General features: G+C 39.7%; 1 protein-coding gene and 1 non-coding gene across 3 annotated transcripts; both read right to left on the bottom strand.

Moving 5' to 3' along the window:
• Window positions 1–1912: 1912 nt before the first annotated feature.
• Window positions 1913–1983, bottom strand: trnag-gcc. The gene has a single exon. It is a non-coding gene; the product is annotated as a tRNA-Gly (tRNA).
• A 2429-nt stretch (window positions 1984–4412) lies between these two features.
• On the bottom strand, window positions 4413–14065 carry LOC122765818 (carboxypeptidase Z-like). Of its 2 annotated transcripts, none has more exons than XM_044020253.1 (12): window positions 13968–14065; window positions 13551–13801; window positions 13070–13099; window positions 11237–11611; window positions 8928–9161; window positions 8587–8831; window positions 7072–7233; window positions 6789–6947; window positions 6309–6444; window positions 6054–6193; window positions 5786–5885; window positions 4413–5372 (listed from the first exon to the last, which is right to left on the bottom strand). In XM_044020253.1, exons 2-12 carry the CDS (start codon window positions 13624–13626, stop codon window positions 5020–5022), a joined length of 2010 nt encoding a protein of 669 aa, XP_043876188.1. In that variant the 5' UTR covers window positions 13627–13801; window positions 13968–14065; the 3' UTR covers window positions 4413–5019. The 2 variants fall into 2 exon arrangements, with proteins under 2 accessions (XP_043876188.1, XP_043876189.1); XM_044020254.1 differs by having other exon boundaries at window positions 8928–9158.
• Window positions 14066–14126: the final 61 nt, after the last annotated feature.

The raw sequence follows: 14126 nt of genomic DNA, 5'->3' as shown, positions 1-14126 counted from the left end.
ATCCCTGTTTGTACAAGAAATAATCCACAGTGTTAGTTTTCCATGCAACAGAAACGTCATTATCCCATGACTCTGCAGCTGTTTGTAAGACAATTAAATTCTCCTTTGGTTTAAAAATAAAAAACGATGAATATATCTTACGCCGCTTGTGTTTTGCACCACTGAACATAAATGCAGGTTAATGGAATATAGCTGCATGAAATATGTTAGATTTGTAGCTTTTTCCAACATGTCTTACACAGAACTCAGTAAATATAGGTTAGTGATGTAACTGGTACGGATTTCAAAAACATGGGAAAATAACATTTTATGTGATACAATAGTAGCATGGGATTTCTCACATTGTTAGTTTAACCTGTATCACTCCATATCTGACCCACATTCACTCTGCTTTAATATTTCTGTTCCTCTTTTGTGGGAACTTGAGATGTTTCTCTTCACAGCAGGACGCTGAATAACACAGTATACTATAGTGTGCGCTCAGATTAAGCACAGCCAATGAAAAGTCCTATTAGATGTGGCGAGAAATCCTCTGTAGCCAGTTAAACACAAGACTGGGAAATATAGCATATGATTTATACAGTTCTACACAATATAAAGTCTGAAGAAACGGATTTCTTTGGTGTGTAGCCCCTGCCGTATAGAGCTTGTTAGCTAATATTAGCTGTTGCAAAATGCACATCCTGGCTGGTTTGTCCTTGACCCTCCTGAATGTTACACCCAGTATTTCATTCACATAGAAATCGCTTCTGCTAACAAAATGATAACAAAGGTCAGCGTTTCAAACGTATGACTGTATGAGAATAAAAGGGATTTTTTTTTTTTTTGTGCCGCCTTTGGCTGAGCGAGCAGACGACATCTCCATTTGAACTTTCCCCATAACAGAGTATCAGAGCGTTTCCGAGGCAAATCAAAACAAACGAACACAATCAAACTTTGGTGGAACATGTCAACAAACACAATTCATCATCAGAGCCTGCAGGTCAACTTACAACCTGTGTGGCCTCGTTGCATGGTCACCTTTGACCATCACACTACACAAGAGACCCCAAACAAACCAACAGTAAAAAGGTGACAAAGAACCTTCTAAATCCTCAGTGTAACCCCAAATTCATAAACACCAATCAAGCCAAACAGCTCCTTTGACTTATAAGCAGCTGTATTTTCAACTGTCCCACTGCTATTGAAGTGGAATCACCTCTTCCCAGTTGGAGCAGCTTTTTCATAGCTGAGGGGTTTTCTACAAGAACGATTGGTGGGGTTTTGTGTACATTCACACTAGACTGGTCGCATTATCTTTGCTTCACAAGTTCTCCCTCAAGTTTCAGGGTCTGTAACAAAGAAAGTGGCTTATTATCACCCACTTGTCTGCACATGTACAATTCAGTAAATACAACCTCTTCGAAGGAATTGAACTTGGCAATGAGGCATTATTGGGAAATTAAATGCTGTTTTGTTTTGTTATTTTGGCAGGGCTTGATGAATCATAAAATAAGAATAGGCTTCCATCCACAAAGCATGTCAAACAGACAAACCAGCCAGCGCTTGTTTTCTGAAATGAAAGCCACATCTTTTTTGGTATGCAAAGGCCACCATAGTTCCCTGATACACTTGGAAAAGGGAGGGCTAAGCAGAGGACTCCTCCATTCCTCCGTTACAATCTGCAGTCTCACCACTAGATGTCAGAAATTCCTAAACAATTTTTTTTGTAATGTTAGATACTTTATTAATCGCCTTAGGGAAATTATTCTCTGCATTTAGACCTACCCTAGAATTAGGAGCAGTGGGCTGCCACACTGAGTAGCGCCTGGGGAGCAATGGGGGTTGGGTACCTTGGTGGGGAATTAAACCAGCGACCTTCCAGTTACAAGCCAAATTCCTTTCCACTAGGCCACAGGCTGCCTAAAGATGTTGCATTGGCCGGGAATCGAACCCGGGCCTCCCGCGTGGCAGGCGAGAATTCTACCACTGAACCACCAATGCTTGTGAATGGCATAATATGTGTACTTATTTTTAGTAATTTTATGATGTTTATATATCTATATTTGTACAGCAATTGTATAAGTGACCTTAGTGAATTTTCCTTGGTGTGGTCTTTAAGCTTCATGTAGTGTGCTAGATTGTAAGTCGACACTGATCACTAAACTTAGCAAGTACCTGTATGAATGTCAACTCGGTGTAAAAATATTTGAGAATATGAAAAATATTAAACGTTTTGCCACTTCTCAAGTGTTACACACAGTGTAAGACAAGTGTTTTCAAAAAATGAAATACAATTGTCCCCCCCTGCTGTGATACTGACACCTGGTGGCACTAATGGTGGACTGGGCGTCCATAAATAGTCATAGTTACAAACTGATCTGTAGGAGGGACACACTAAAGGGTATTAAAGCTCCTTTGAGAACAGAGAGCAAGTTCACTCGACTGAAACGAAGCATTGCTTACCTACTCACCAGAATCATGACGCTGATCCAACATGGCACCTCAGTGGCGCAGCTCTCTGCTACTTTCTCAGCCTCACCAAGTAATTGGTGACCCAACACCCCACCTGACATGGGTGACTCAGCCCCAGAAAAAAAAAGGGCTCAGTCCTGCGTGGGATTTTTGTACATGTACTGAAAAGCATGTGACAATTCAAACCAGTAATTCCTTAATGCAGAGAGCAGCACACGTCTTTTTGACTGTGTTTGGTTTGGGTTGGTTATTATTGTGGTATTACAAAATCCAGTTGTGTAACATTTAGGAGGGTTTATTGGCAGAAACTGAAAGGTTTGTATAAAAGAGTAATTGATATGAAGTTCAAAAAATTTGGTTTTCATAGCCTTATGAATAAAAATTGTGTATTTTAGGCAAAAATGTCTACTAAATAAAGCAAGTCCTCTAAAGTCTACTCATTTTGCACTGCCATGTTTTTACAGCAGCATGGACGCATCCTTTCTGGAATGCAAAAGCTGTGGTAGTTCTGTGGACACACGCTTGGAAAGAGAGGTGAGCAGTGGAGTCCTCTGTGTGTTACAATGTGCAGTCTCACCATTGGATGTCACAAACAGACCTGGACGTTTAAAAAGGTGTAGATTTAGGTCTACAGTGGTCTCTTTGTTTCTGTGAAGTAGGCTTCCACTTCAAACTGAGGAACGCATGGTCTGGCTTGTTTGCTCTTTCTGGAAGCTGTAGAAACACGGTGTCACAAGATGGCAGTGTCCACAAAGCAAGGTCCTTGCCTTAAGTATATATAATAGGCTTTATCTAAGGCAACAAGGACCAAACTTTTATTTATTTTACACTTAAACACACATACTTATGGGTAGTATATTCAATACAAAGGTAAATTGATAAAGCAGTGACTTTTTTTTAAAATGAACGATAAATACACTGACATGATACTATTAAAGTCGTGAGTGTAACCCTTAGCTATAATGATCCTGTAATAGGCCTTGTTTAGACTGCAGCCCAAATCTGACAACTTCAGATTGTACCTAGCTTAATTTTTTTTTTTTACAAAGCTGATACAAACCACATACGGAGGTGGTTTCCAATGTGATTCTGATCATTCTGGTCGCTCAAATAGGATTTCAAAGTGTCCTCTGTGTCACTTGCAGCCCAACTCAAAGGACAACGATGTGGATCTGAAGAGACGGAAGTTAATTGGAGGCGTGTTACACAATTGACACATTGGAAGACAAAACTTTAAAATTTAAAAAGAGAGTTTGCTCTTGGGACAGAAACAGGCACAGATTTCTGACATGTATTTTGTATTGTATTTCATTTGCGGCCTGTAACTACAGAAATTCATGTGGATTGAAGACGACTAGACGACGTCCATATGGAAACACACAGATCTAATCTGATCGCTTGCCATATAGAATGTAACTGTAAATGTAAATGTAAAGATCGGATTCTGATCGGATATGTTTACAAATCTGAATTGAGCAGCAGGGGGAGCAATACCAGGAGACGGGGTGAAAGGCAGAGTGTACCCTGGACAGGTCGTCAGTCCATTACAGGGCCAACATAGAGCACTCACGCTCACACCTGTGTGCAGTTAACCTAATCTCAAATCTGCTTTGGGCAGATCAAATCAATGACATGAATTTGTGTAATCTGTATCAGTATCTAGATCATTCACCACTCTCTGACTAATCCACAACATATCCAATAAAAGCTCAGACTCAGCATTGTACTCACATGCACAATAGTAGTACTGTTTGTGGAGATGCCACCCAGTCACTGGTTTGCAGTTGCTTGGTCCAGAAGTTGATATAGTCTGCCACCTAGTTGTCAGTTGTGCTCATTACCTTCTAAACATTTAATTATTAAAACAAGAACATACTTAAGACATGGGTGGACCTCCGGATGAGATTAAGAGAAATGATGAGAATGAATGTAAATGAAAGATCATATCAAAAACATTATTTATTTATGCTATAAAATTGTAATGTGAAAATACAAACATGAGACTGCCTTGCATTTCATCAAGGCTGTACAGTGAAGCTGTTTAATAGTAACAGCAAAAGCTTAGAGACTGAGAGCTCTGGGTAAAATCCTGTCTGATTATACTTGTTTATGTTGTGATTTCATGAATTCAATGAGCCCAAAAAGTGTGACAGCTAACATGAAGACCAGCCAGCTAGCTTTACATATTTCTGATAGGTATTAGTGTTAAAAAGTAGCACATATGGTGATGGTGGCATGATTTCTGCAAATAATGCTGCAACATAATCTGATAGTAGTTTACAAGTAATATTTATAATCCATTTATCAGTTTGCATGTTTTCTTTATAGAAACAAATTATATAATTTAATTTAAAATTTTCTATGTGAATATTACATGGTTCACTTGCTCCTCAGTGGAAACTGAATATCTTTACGAACACCATTTTGAGGTTTGACCATTTTCAGACATTTTATGGAGCAAACAACTAATTGAGAAAATAATCTACAGAATAATCTATAATGTAAATAATTGTGTTTGTAGCCATATTTATGTGTAAACTGCTTCCACTTCCACTTATCGAAGCTCTAATATTTTTTTAACAGCCAGGTAGGGACAGGTCTACCTGGTAGGACAAAGTAGTTCCACCACCAGGGCTTTTCTGCTCTCTCCTCGCGGTTCTGGCTCTGATCGGCCATCAAGGTGTAGCGCTCGTACTGGTTGTAAGGGTCAAAGAGGCCATAGGTGTCCATGGTCGGGACCGCATGGTCCTCCTGGTCAGGCTCTGGTGCAGCTTTATTCAGTACAAAGTCTACTCGGCCCGCCGTGTGCATGCCAGGAGGCAGGCGGACTTTCTTCATAGCTTTGGTGTAGCCTGGGGCTGAGGCAGTAAGGATGTGGGTGCCAGGGGTGAGGAGGCGCCAGTATTCTCCATTTTCAACTGGGCAAGGAGGCAGAGAAACTCAAAGTTTGGATGGGGTCATGAACTATTTTACACACAAAGACCTGTTTTAAGATGAGTTTTTGGTGAAATTGGGGTTTTACAAAGATCTTGCCATTTGGAGGACAGTCTAATGTTGCATTTATATAATTTGGAATGGATGAAATGTGTGAAAGATTTCCATGGTAAACATTTTAAGTGGTTAACACAGACATCTCAAAAACAGAAATAATTTTACGTAAATAAAATGGAAGTTCTGTAAATAAAAAATGCAGGGAATGACGCCGCTTGTTGCAAAAAAAACTTATTTTATGCAGAAGTCTCATAATAATAACAATAATAATAATAAGTGAAATTTAACCTACTTCTTACATGATTCATAACGTCAGTAAATCCTGGATGATGATCCTCACCTGTGGTGATATCATGCCGTATTCCTTTGACTGATATCCGTGCGCCTTTTATTCCATTTCCCTCTTCATCTTTTATGATGCCTTTGATACCATGATGGACCTGAGGAACAACCATTTAGAAAATACATTTTTAAGCACATATTTAAAAAAACTAAAAAGTCTCATTTAATATCCTATATCAAATGATAGGAGGGCCAACTAGCGTCAGTATATATGCTAATGTGTGAACCAAACACAGTATAACATAAATAGATTTAGGACTTCTTACATGCTCCATGAATGTGAGCAAAGCCTCTTGGTTTTCATGCCAGGCGATAAAAAGGTCCTCTTCAGGAGGGAATTTATCACAACCCACCTCCACAGTCACCTCAAAACAGTTGGTGTGAAGATAGTTGAAGTCTTGCATACCTGACCAGCAATGAAAACAAAACTTTCACCCACAAACCCAACCTGTGCTCCACCCCTAACTTTAATGATCCAACAGCGACCTCTAGTGGCTGCATATCAAGTTTCAGCTACTCACCTCCTGCAAAGCTGGACCACTCTGCTCCATTGACGATTCCTTTCTGACTGACAGTATGAGACGATCCACACCTGACGTTCTCATAAGACATTGTTTCGTGGGAGTTTGCATATGCTTTGGCCAGGAACTTGAAAACCTATTCAGAAAAAAAAACTGCTGCATAACTTTGCTTTGCATATTTAATATAAAATATTGTAAATTTCAGTCAAATCTGTGTTATCAAGATTCTAATCCAATTTTATGATATCTATATTGTGGAAACACTGAGTCATTGAGCCATTGAGTGGGTTCACACAAATACAGAATATGCAGAAACATAGATAGGGAAAATAAAAAAAGGAAAATACAGAGACCCCCATAATATTAGCAAACATTATGTTTTTATCCAGTAAAGCACTTTGAGCTGCATTGTATTGCATTTTGTATGAAAAATGCAATATAATTAAAGGCCGATTGACGTTTTTCAAGGAGCACATTCACCTGATCGTCGGGTGTTTTGGAGAGCATGCTGTGTTCATGCGGGTGTTTTGACAGATCGTAGGGGTACGACACCACCAGGTCACCGCCGTGGAAGTTCGCAGACAGCACAAACGGGATTGAGCGGATCCATTTCATGACGGCGTACGTCTCTGGTGCAACCTGGATTGCAGCATTAAGACTTCAAGTCAAAGCAAGAAGTCAAATCACTGGAATTTGTTTCAGTTTTTGAAAAGACATCCTTAAAAATGTTACCTAATATGCTATGAAAGGATTCACACTGTACCTTACCAAACCAGTAATAGTCTGGGATTGGGAAATGGTCAGTGCGGAAGGTTCTTTGTTTGCGTCTGCTGTAAACAAGGGAAGTCAAATCTGGAAAGTTTCTGTTCAGGTCAATGTTCTGAGCGTTGTTTCGTCCGATGTTCCAAGTATCATATCGATGACCCTAAAGAATGAAGAACAGACGTTTGAAATAAAATAAAAACAAATCTCCAAAAATTATACAATACATAGCATTGCATACATTTTTATTTAAATTAAGGCTACAACTGATTTACCAGCCTCTTAAATGTGCATATTTTCTGATTTCAAGGGAGGATTCATCATTTTGAGGTTTGGGGTTAATGTAATCAACATTTTATGGACCAAGCAGATACTTGACAGATTAATTGATTATGAAAATAATTATTAGTTGCAGCTCTAATTTGAATTACTACAATTTAAAAATGTCCAGTGAGTAAGAACTAGGCTGTGTTCACATTACCAGCCACATTATTGAAATCTAACTCATTTCTGATTCATTACAGTTCAGAAATGATGGTTCACGTTTATAACTGCAAATGTCTTGCATCTAACTTTCATGTGAACTTGACTGCCCAATGAAATGGCACTTATGTACACATTGATGGACACAACAGTCAGAAATGGAGCGATCATATCAAATGTATGGGTGAGAGTTGGCTGGAGAGGATGACACTGTCCAATGTGACTGTTCTCACGGATGTCACATCAGCCACATATCAGATTCAAGGAAACCTAATTGTCATTCTGACCATGGAAAAAAACAGGAAAAGAATAAAAGGCAGTACTCAGGTCTAAGTAAATAGTACTCAATCTGTAAAAAAAATAATAATAATAATAGGTGCACACACTGATTTCAAATCAACTTTAGTGTAGTAATCTGAACGTAAACTTTGTATCATTTGATGGTGAATAAGATATAAAACAGAATAAGATGTCTTGCTTCTGTGTTTATAGAGTCAGATTCCAGCACGCTCTGGCTAGTCTGTTTTTTCGAGCTACTGTAGAAACACAGAAAATGGTAGCACAAGATGGCAGTCTCAGTAAAGCAAGGCCCTTGCCTAGAGAAAAATCATTCTAAGGCCGTTAAAGATTTTGTACAAAATCACTTTAACATAAAAACATTTGGTTTTAACCCCAATCCTGAAAATGATGATGTTCTCAGAAAGCTTTTTGAATCCCTTGAAATCAGAAAAGATGAGGCTGGGAAATCAGAAAGCTTGAACAAAAAAACAGAATAATCAATCATCAAAATCGTTTTTAAAGTTTCTTAATTAGATTAATTTTGTGATCTAGTAATTCATACGATGTATTGTATCATTTTTGGAGATTTGTTTTTATTTTATTTTAAACATCTTATAGGTAGAGGATTCAATTTCAGCCAATAACCCTATTGAGTGTTACACACTGGACCTTTAACAGAAATATTGCAACTCCATCTACACAAGGAAAATGTAATGCTGAAAGATGTTTTCAAACTTAAAACAAATGCATGTACCTGTTGGGCATTGGTGTCCTCGTTATCATCATAATTATTGTCCTGGACTCCATTAACAGCCACCTCGTATCCATCAGGGTTCATGGAGGGCAGAATGTGGATGCGTGTGGTGTTGATGAGGGTCTGGACACGCTCGTTTCCCAGCAGATACTCGGAGCACAGGTACTGAGCCAAGTAGATGAGCAGCTGGCGGCCCAGGACTTCATTTCCGTGCATGTTGCCAATGTACTTCATCGCCGGCTCGACTGTAGAGGGTCATATTTTTACAGTAACAGTTCTGAATTCATGATGATGAAAAAGGATGAGAACTGTTTTCACAGAGGCTGATGAGTTAAACTTACGCAGCTCATGTTGGCCAGGGTTGTCTGAGAACTCAATGACTAGCAGCTCCCTGCCCTCCATGCTGCGTCCAATGCTGTAGGTTCTGGCAATGCTTGAGCACTGCTCCTCAGTTTTCTTCAGGACACTGATCATCTGGGCATTGGAATGGTAGGTGAACTTCATCGAGGTCCCAGGTTCCTCTGGAGGAAAAATCTCCATTTCCATGCTGTCTACGGCCGCAGCATCCTGCTCTGCTGTAAATGAAAACTTCACTTATTATTTTTCCAGCTCTAGTGACGGACCACATTTTAGATCTCTTAAATAAAACTGCTGTCTCCATTCTTGTGGCGTTGCCAGGGTATAAATAGGACGTCCGTAGACTCTGGTATGCACAGCCGAAACCAAATGGAATGTGTGGAAAGTCAATGTAACACCAAATGCCTGATAAGCTGCCTGTTAAACCCGCTGATGTCTGCTCTGCTCGTGTTCATATTCACACTTATTCTGACGCCAGAAAACACCGATCTAATAAAAGCAGCTCGAAAACCAGATGGAGCAGGGTTGCAGTAAAAGTTCTGCCACATTGTTGTGACCCAAAAGACATCATATATCAGTTTGCAGTATTATTTGTAAAGTAAAGTCACAGCTTTATTGTCTTTAACTTTAACAAGTTTAAGTTGAATTGAAGATGCATATAATTGCCTTATGAAGTAGATGATAGATGTGTTAACAAGCTGTGGTAACCATTAGCAGCCATATAAAGCTCTTCAGGTTCTTCATCTCATAAACACCCACCAGTCGCCAGACATAAGTGCAATGAAAGTAAACCATAATAGTGAAGCTGTGGGCTGTAGAACAAAAACAATGAGTTAAAATCCTGTAAATGTACCATGTACATTTACAGGATTTTAAAAGAGGTCATTTTACAAAGCTAATGACATTTGCATTAGGGGCAGCTTCATGATCCTGTGATCCTGTACCCAAATATAACAGGAAACACTGCTGTACAGTATTGCTGAGTGAGGTTATATTATATCAAAACAGGAAAGACCACAGATTGGAAATCAGTATGAATATGGGAATAATAACTCGGGTCAGACCTGCTGCCAAACATCTCCAACTACACTTGAGAAAAAAAGGTGAGACACATTGTTACAGTGCAACAGGTTAAGAATGGACAGAAGAGGTTCATTTCATTGTCTGACTTTTAAGCCTGTTCTTCACATAAGCTCTAAAATGACAAGACAAAATGTGTAAATCAATTCCTTTTGTCAGTGCAGACATTCCTGTTGCTCAGGCTCTCATATGGCTCGCACATGATTTCCTTTCTGAGCAGCAGCAGAACATCGTTTATTCTGGTCTAGTTTCGAAATCTGTTTTCACTGTTTTCAAACAGTTGCTTTTTAGAAAATATTGCCAGACACAGTTTACTTTGAATGGCACATTAGGGTGCTGTTTACAACACTTGATTCCTGATCAAAAACAAATGAACATAGCCACGGGGACCAAGAGCGAGCGAGGATTTATGAAGGAAACTGAAGCGATCCAGTGGGATTTTATCGTTGAGGTGAACCACATTAGCATGAGCACAAACCAGATGTCTGTGGACAATGTGCCCAAAATAAAAGCTCTACTGAAACTGAAAATATTACTCTTGTGATTCCTTTTCAGATAAAAAAAAGAGGGGATATATCTTAAAACCCCAAAAATACAACACTAACAAGAATACACTTATAAACCAAGGGGTTATGATACACATTTAAAGTTACAATTTCTGCAGATAGGGGGTCTCTCAATCAAAAGAATAACAAAAGACCTAATTTAATGATATCAGGAAACAGCATGGGATCATGGGAGTTGTTGTCTTCATCGATAAAAATGTATCAATGCAACTCAAAGAATGTTGCAGTAGTAGACTACATAACAAATATATAACATTAATATCATAATTGTTTTAGATATTTTACTCCAGAAATCTTACAAAACATATTTTTATAAGTCTAGTGTGTAGGAACTGGTGACATCTAATGGTGAGACTGCAGACTGTAACAAAAGGAGGAATCCTCCACTCATCCCTCCCCTCCCATCAGACAACTGCGGTGGCTTCCACATACCAGAAAGAATGTCGTTCTTCTTCACTTGCACACTAAGCATCAGCTTTTTCTACTAAATGCTAACACATACCGTGATCTTGTCTGTTCATGATCATGGCAGTGCAAGTATATATAAAAGGCTTGTTCTCGGGCCTATGAAAACCAAACCACTTTTATTTTAAAGCAATTATACTGACATTATTTAAGTAACAATGACATTGTTCTTCTTCTCTCACCTTTAAGCCCTTCAAGTGGGTCATAACATCCTTCTTGTTCACCAACAAAGAAGCGATCACAGTCCAGGAAGTAGGGCCAAGCCATCTGTATCCCATCAAAAGCATGGCTGCACTGTTTGCGCACCGCCTCGCAGGTGCTGCGGCAGGGCCTCAGCACCTGCGCCTTCTCACAGCGTGGGGTCAGCACCGAGCAGCCCAGCATGCGGATCTCTGGGTTGCACTCTCCACCGAGCAGGGACTCAACCACGCTCATGAGGAGGTACTCTGCCCCCGCCTCGGACTCTTCGCGGCTCTTGTGTCCAAGGATGTTGGGGAACATGGTCTGAGTGTAGGGCATGTCATCGCAGTAGGACAACTGGACGTCTGAGCATTTGGCTGAGGTTAAAAAAATAATGAAATACAGAAAAAAAGTTTCAAGATTTATCATGAAAAGTCACAAATATTAATTGTAGACTAATTGTAAAGCTGTAGTGCGTAACTTTTGATATAAACAAATGTCTGTTATATTCAAACCATTGTCACAATGCTGATGAAGCTTATCAGCTCCACACGACTCTCTCTCTGTTTCTCAGTATAGGATAATACGTAGTGTTGCAACATTCCCACACAGAGACATATACTGTAGTATAACAAGGCCGTAAGTCAGCAGTGAACAAGTGGAATATGGACCTAGAGTTGTCTTTTCAGAGAGCTCTGCAGGCTCACCTGACAAGAGTGACGGAAAGAGTGAAGTTACTATCTGTCCCCTTCACTTGAAACACCAAGAAGCACCCACAACAAGTTTCCTCCTAATCCTCATAGTCCTGACTCCCCGGTCTGCTTCCATGTCTGTGTCAGAGAACGGCAGCAGGAGAAGACACATCCTCCTCACAGCAGCATCACAGCAGCCTCAGTTCATGTCTGTGTTTCCTCCTGCAGTTCGTTTATTAGCTTTAGATAAGCCTTAGCGTAACTACTGAGAAACGATGCCACTAGCAGTTCTCTGTGCGACTTTATTTACCAAGTTCTTTGTTGTTGTTGCTGATGTTATTATTCTGCCTATGTTTGGTCTCAGTGAACAGAAATGTAACATTTACTTCCTTCATCTAAAAATACTATCTATACTATGAGACCTGACTGACGAAACATTTGAGCGTATACAGCAGCAGCACAGGGGTGGAAAGGGGCAAGGAAAGGGGCAAGAAGCTGAACAACTGAATTTTTTGAGCAGTAGAACTAACGTTGCTGTCTGTCCTGAAATAAAACAGTTACTTCCTGTTGGAGTCGTATGGATCTGATAGGCCTAATCAGCATTGTATGGACTCATCTGATAAATACAAGTTGTGTAGATTAAAAATTACACACTACGGCTTTATCAGTCTTCATTTAGGGATCTCCATCTATCTCAAACACACGCCCGAGTCTCACTTTACAGTCTTCAATCATCTGGTCCCAAACTTTTCTATTATCTATGGAAATTAGAATTTTAATATTTCATTATACCATTGATCATCTAAAAATACACATGATGGTTTCAAGGCTTTAGGGACAGATTCTATTAAGACTACACCCAGTTAATCTTGTGATCTCATCCCTTTTCTTGTTACAAACATTGACTCAAGCCAAATCGACAGGGATTTTAACTGGATACGCACTTGACCTGTTAGGGTGGGACAACTACACTGCTTGATGTTTCTCCAATGTCAAAGTCACAAATGCTGTGTTTTAGGCACAAATATTCAAAGCAAAGATAGAAATTAGGATTAACAGTTCAGTTGTAATAATGTCACGGCAAGCTGGGAGACAACAGTTCCAGTATGACTCAGCTCTTTGTTCAATCACAGAGGGACTTACGTTTTTCTTCCAGTATTGGTTTGCACAGTCCTGCAAAACACATCATGTCATTAGCTGACACTGGCAGACACTAGATGGCAGAGTGGTTACAATTAATGCTTCACAGTGGCCTGTAAAAGTAGTATATAAGTATACTGATCAACATCTGGTGCTGCATCTGTAGCTTTTTCAAATGCCTATTTATCTAAAAGGCATCATAAGTCACGAGATACTCCACATTTGTATAATATGTTTATACGCCTTAACAATACAATTAGGAAATATTAATATCTGACAAGCTGGAAGACATCTTCTGCACATAGTCCTAGAAAAATAGTAGCTTAAAGTTTCTAAATGATGCAAACACAAATCCAATGCAGGGAGCGTGTGAATCTAGAAAAGCCCCTGAGTCTCTACATGGAAATAATTTAGTTTATAGCTACAGCAGGTCCGGAGGGACGCATGTAAAAGTCAAGTAGATCATCAGAGAGAAAAACTTTACCTCTGATACTTGGGTCACACCGCGGAGGAGAGCAGGAAACAAGGACCAACAATTGCAGCAGGACCAGCGGCAGCATGATACAGATTTTCCGACGCTCAGTGTATATTCCAGCTGTTTCGATGTGGCACCACCACACACACGCAGCCAAAGGGTGTGTGTGTGAGAGAGAGAGAGAGAGAGAGAGAGAGAAAGAGGGAGAGTGTGTCTGCAGAAAGTTCCAGTCCCAACTTCCCTCAGTCAGAGCCACGGTACTACAAACATTACGGTCAGCTATCAGGTTACAGGCCAAATGACTGTGTGGTGAAGTACAGATACGCGTTATAGTGTATGAATGTACATTGGTGCAAAGGTGGCGCAAAATTCAAAATTAACTAATTAAATGAACTGACAGAAAACATCTTCATCGTTTTTACTTACATGTTGACGTCTAGTTGCTGATTGTTATCTTAAAGGAAGGCTTCAAAGACATCAAAACTAGGTTAATTAAAGTACGCATGTTCACAGATTTAACAGTTCTGCCGTCTTTGGTATGACTCCGCCTCCTTCGGCAGTCACATGACGTTAATTGGCCAATAA

Source organism: Solea senegalensis, linkage group LG3 (assembly GCF_019176455.1).
Source record: "Solea senegalensis isolate Sse05_10M linkage group LG3, IFAPA_SoseM_1, whole genome shotgun sequence".
NCBI classification, from domain to species: Eukaryota; Metazoa; Chordata; class Actinopteri; order Pleuronectiformes; family Soleidae; genus Solea; species Solea senegalensis.
This window is presented reverse-complemented; position numbering and strand designations above follow the sequence as displayed.

Coding starts and splice junctions, on each gene's coding strand:
- LOC122765818 (XM_044020253.1), bottom strand. CDS start 13,626: ATGCTGCCGCTGGTCCTGCTGCAATTGTTGGTCCTTGTTTCCTGCTCT. Junction 13,100..13,550: donor GTGTGACCCAAGTATCAGAG/GTAAAGTTTTTC, acceptor TGTGTTTTGCAG/GACTGTGCAAACCAATACTG. Junction 5,886..6,053: donor TGCTCACATTCATGGAGCAT/GTAAGAAGTCCT, acceptor GTTGTTCCTCAG/GTCCATCATGGTATCAAAGG.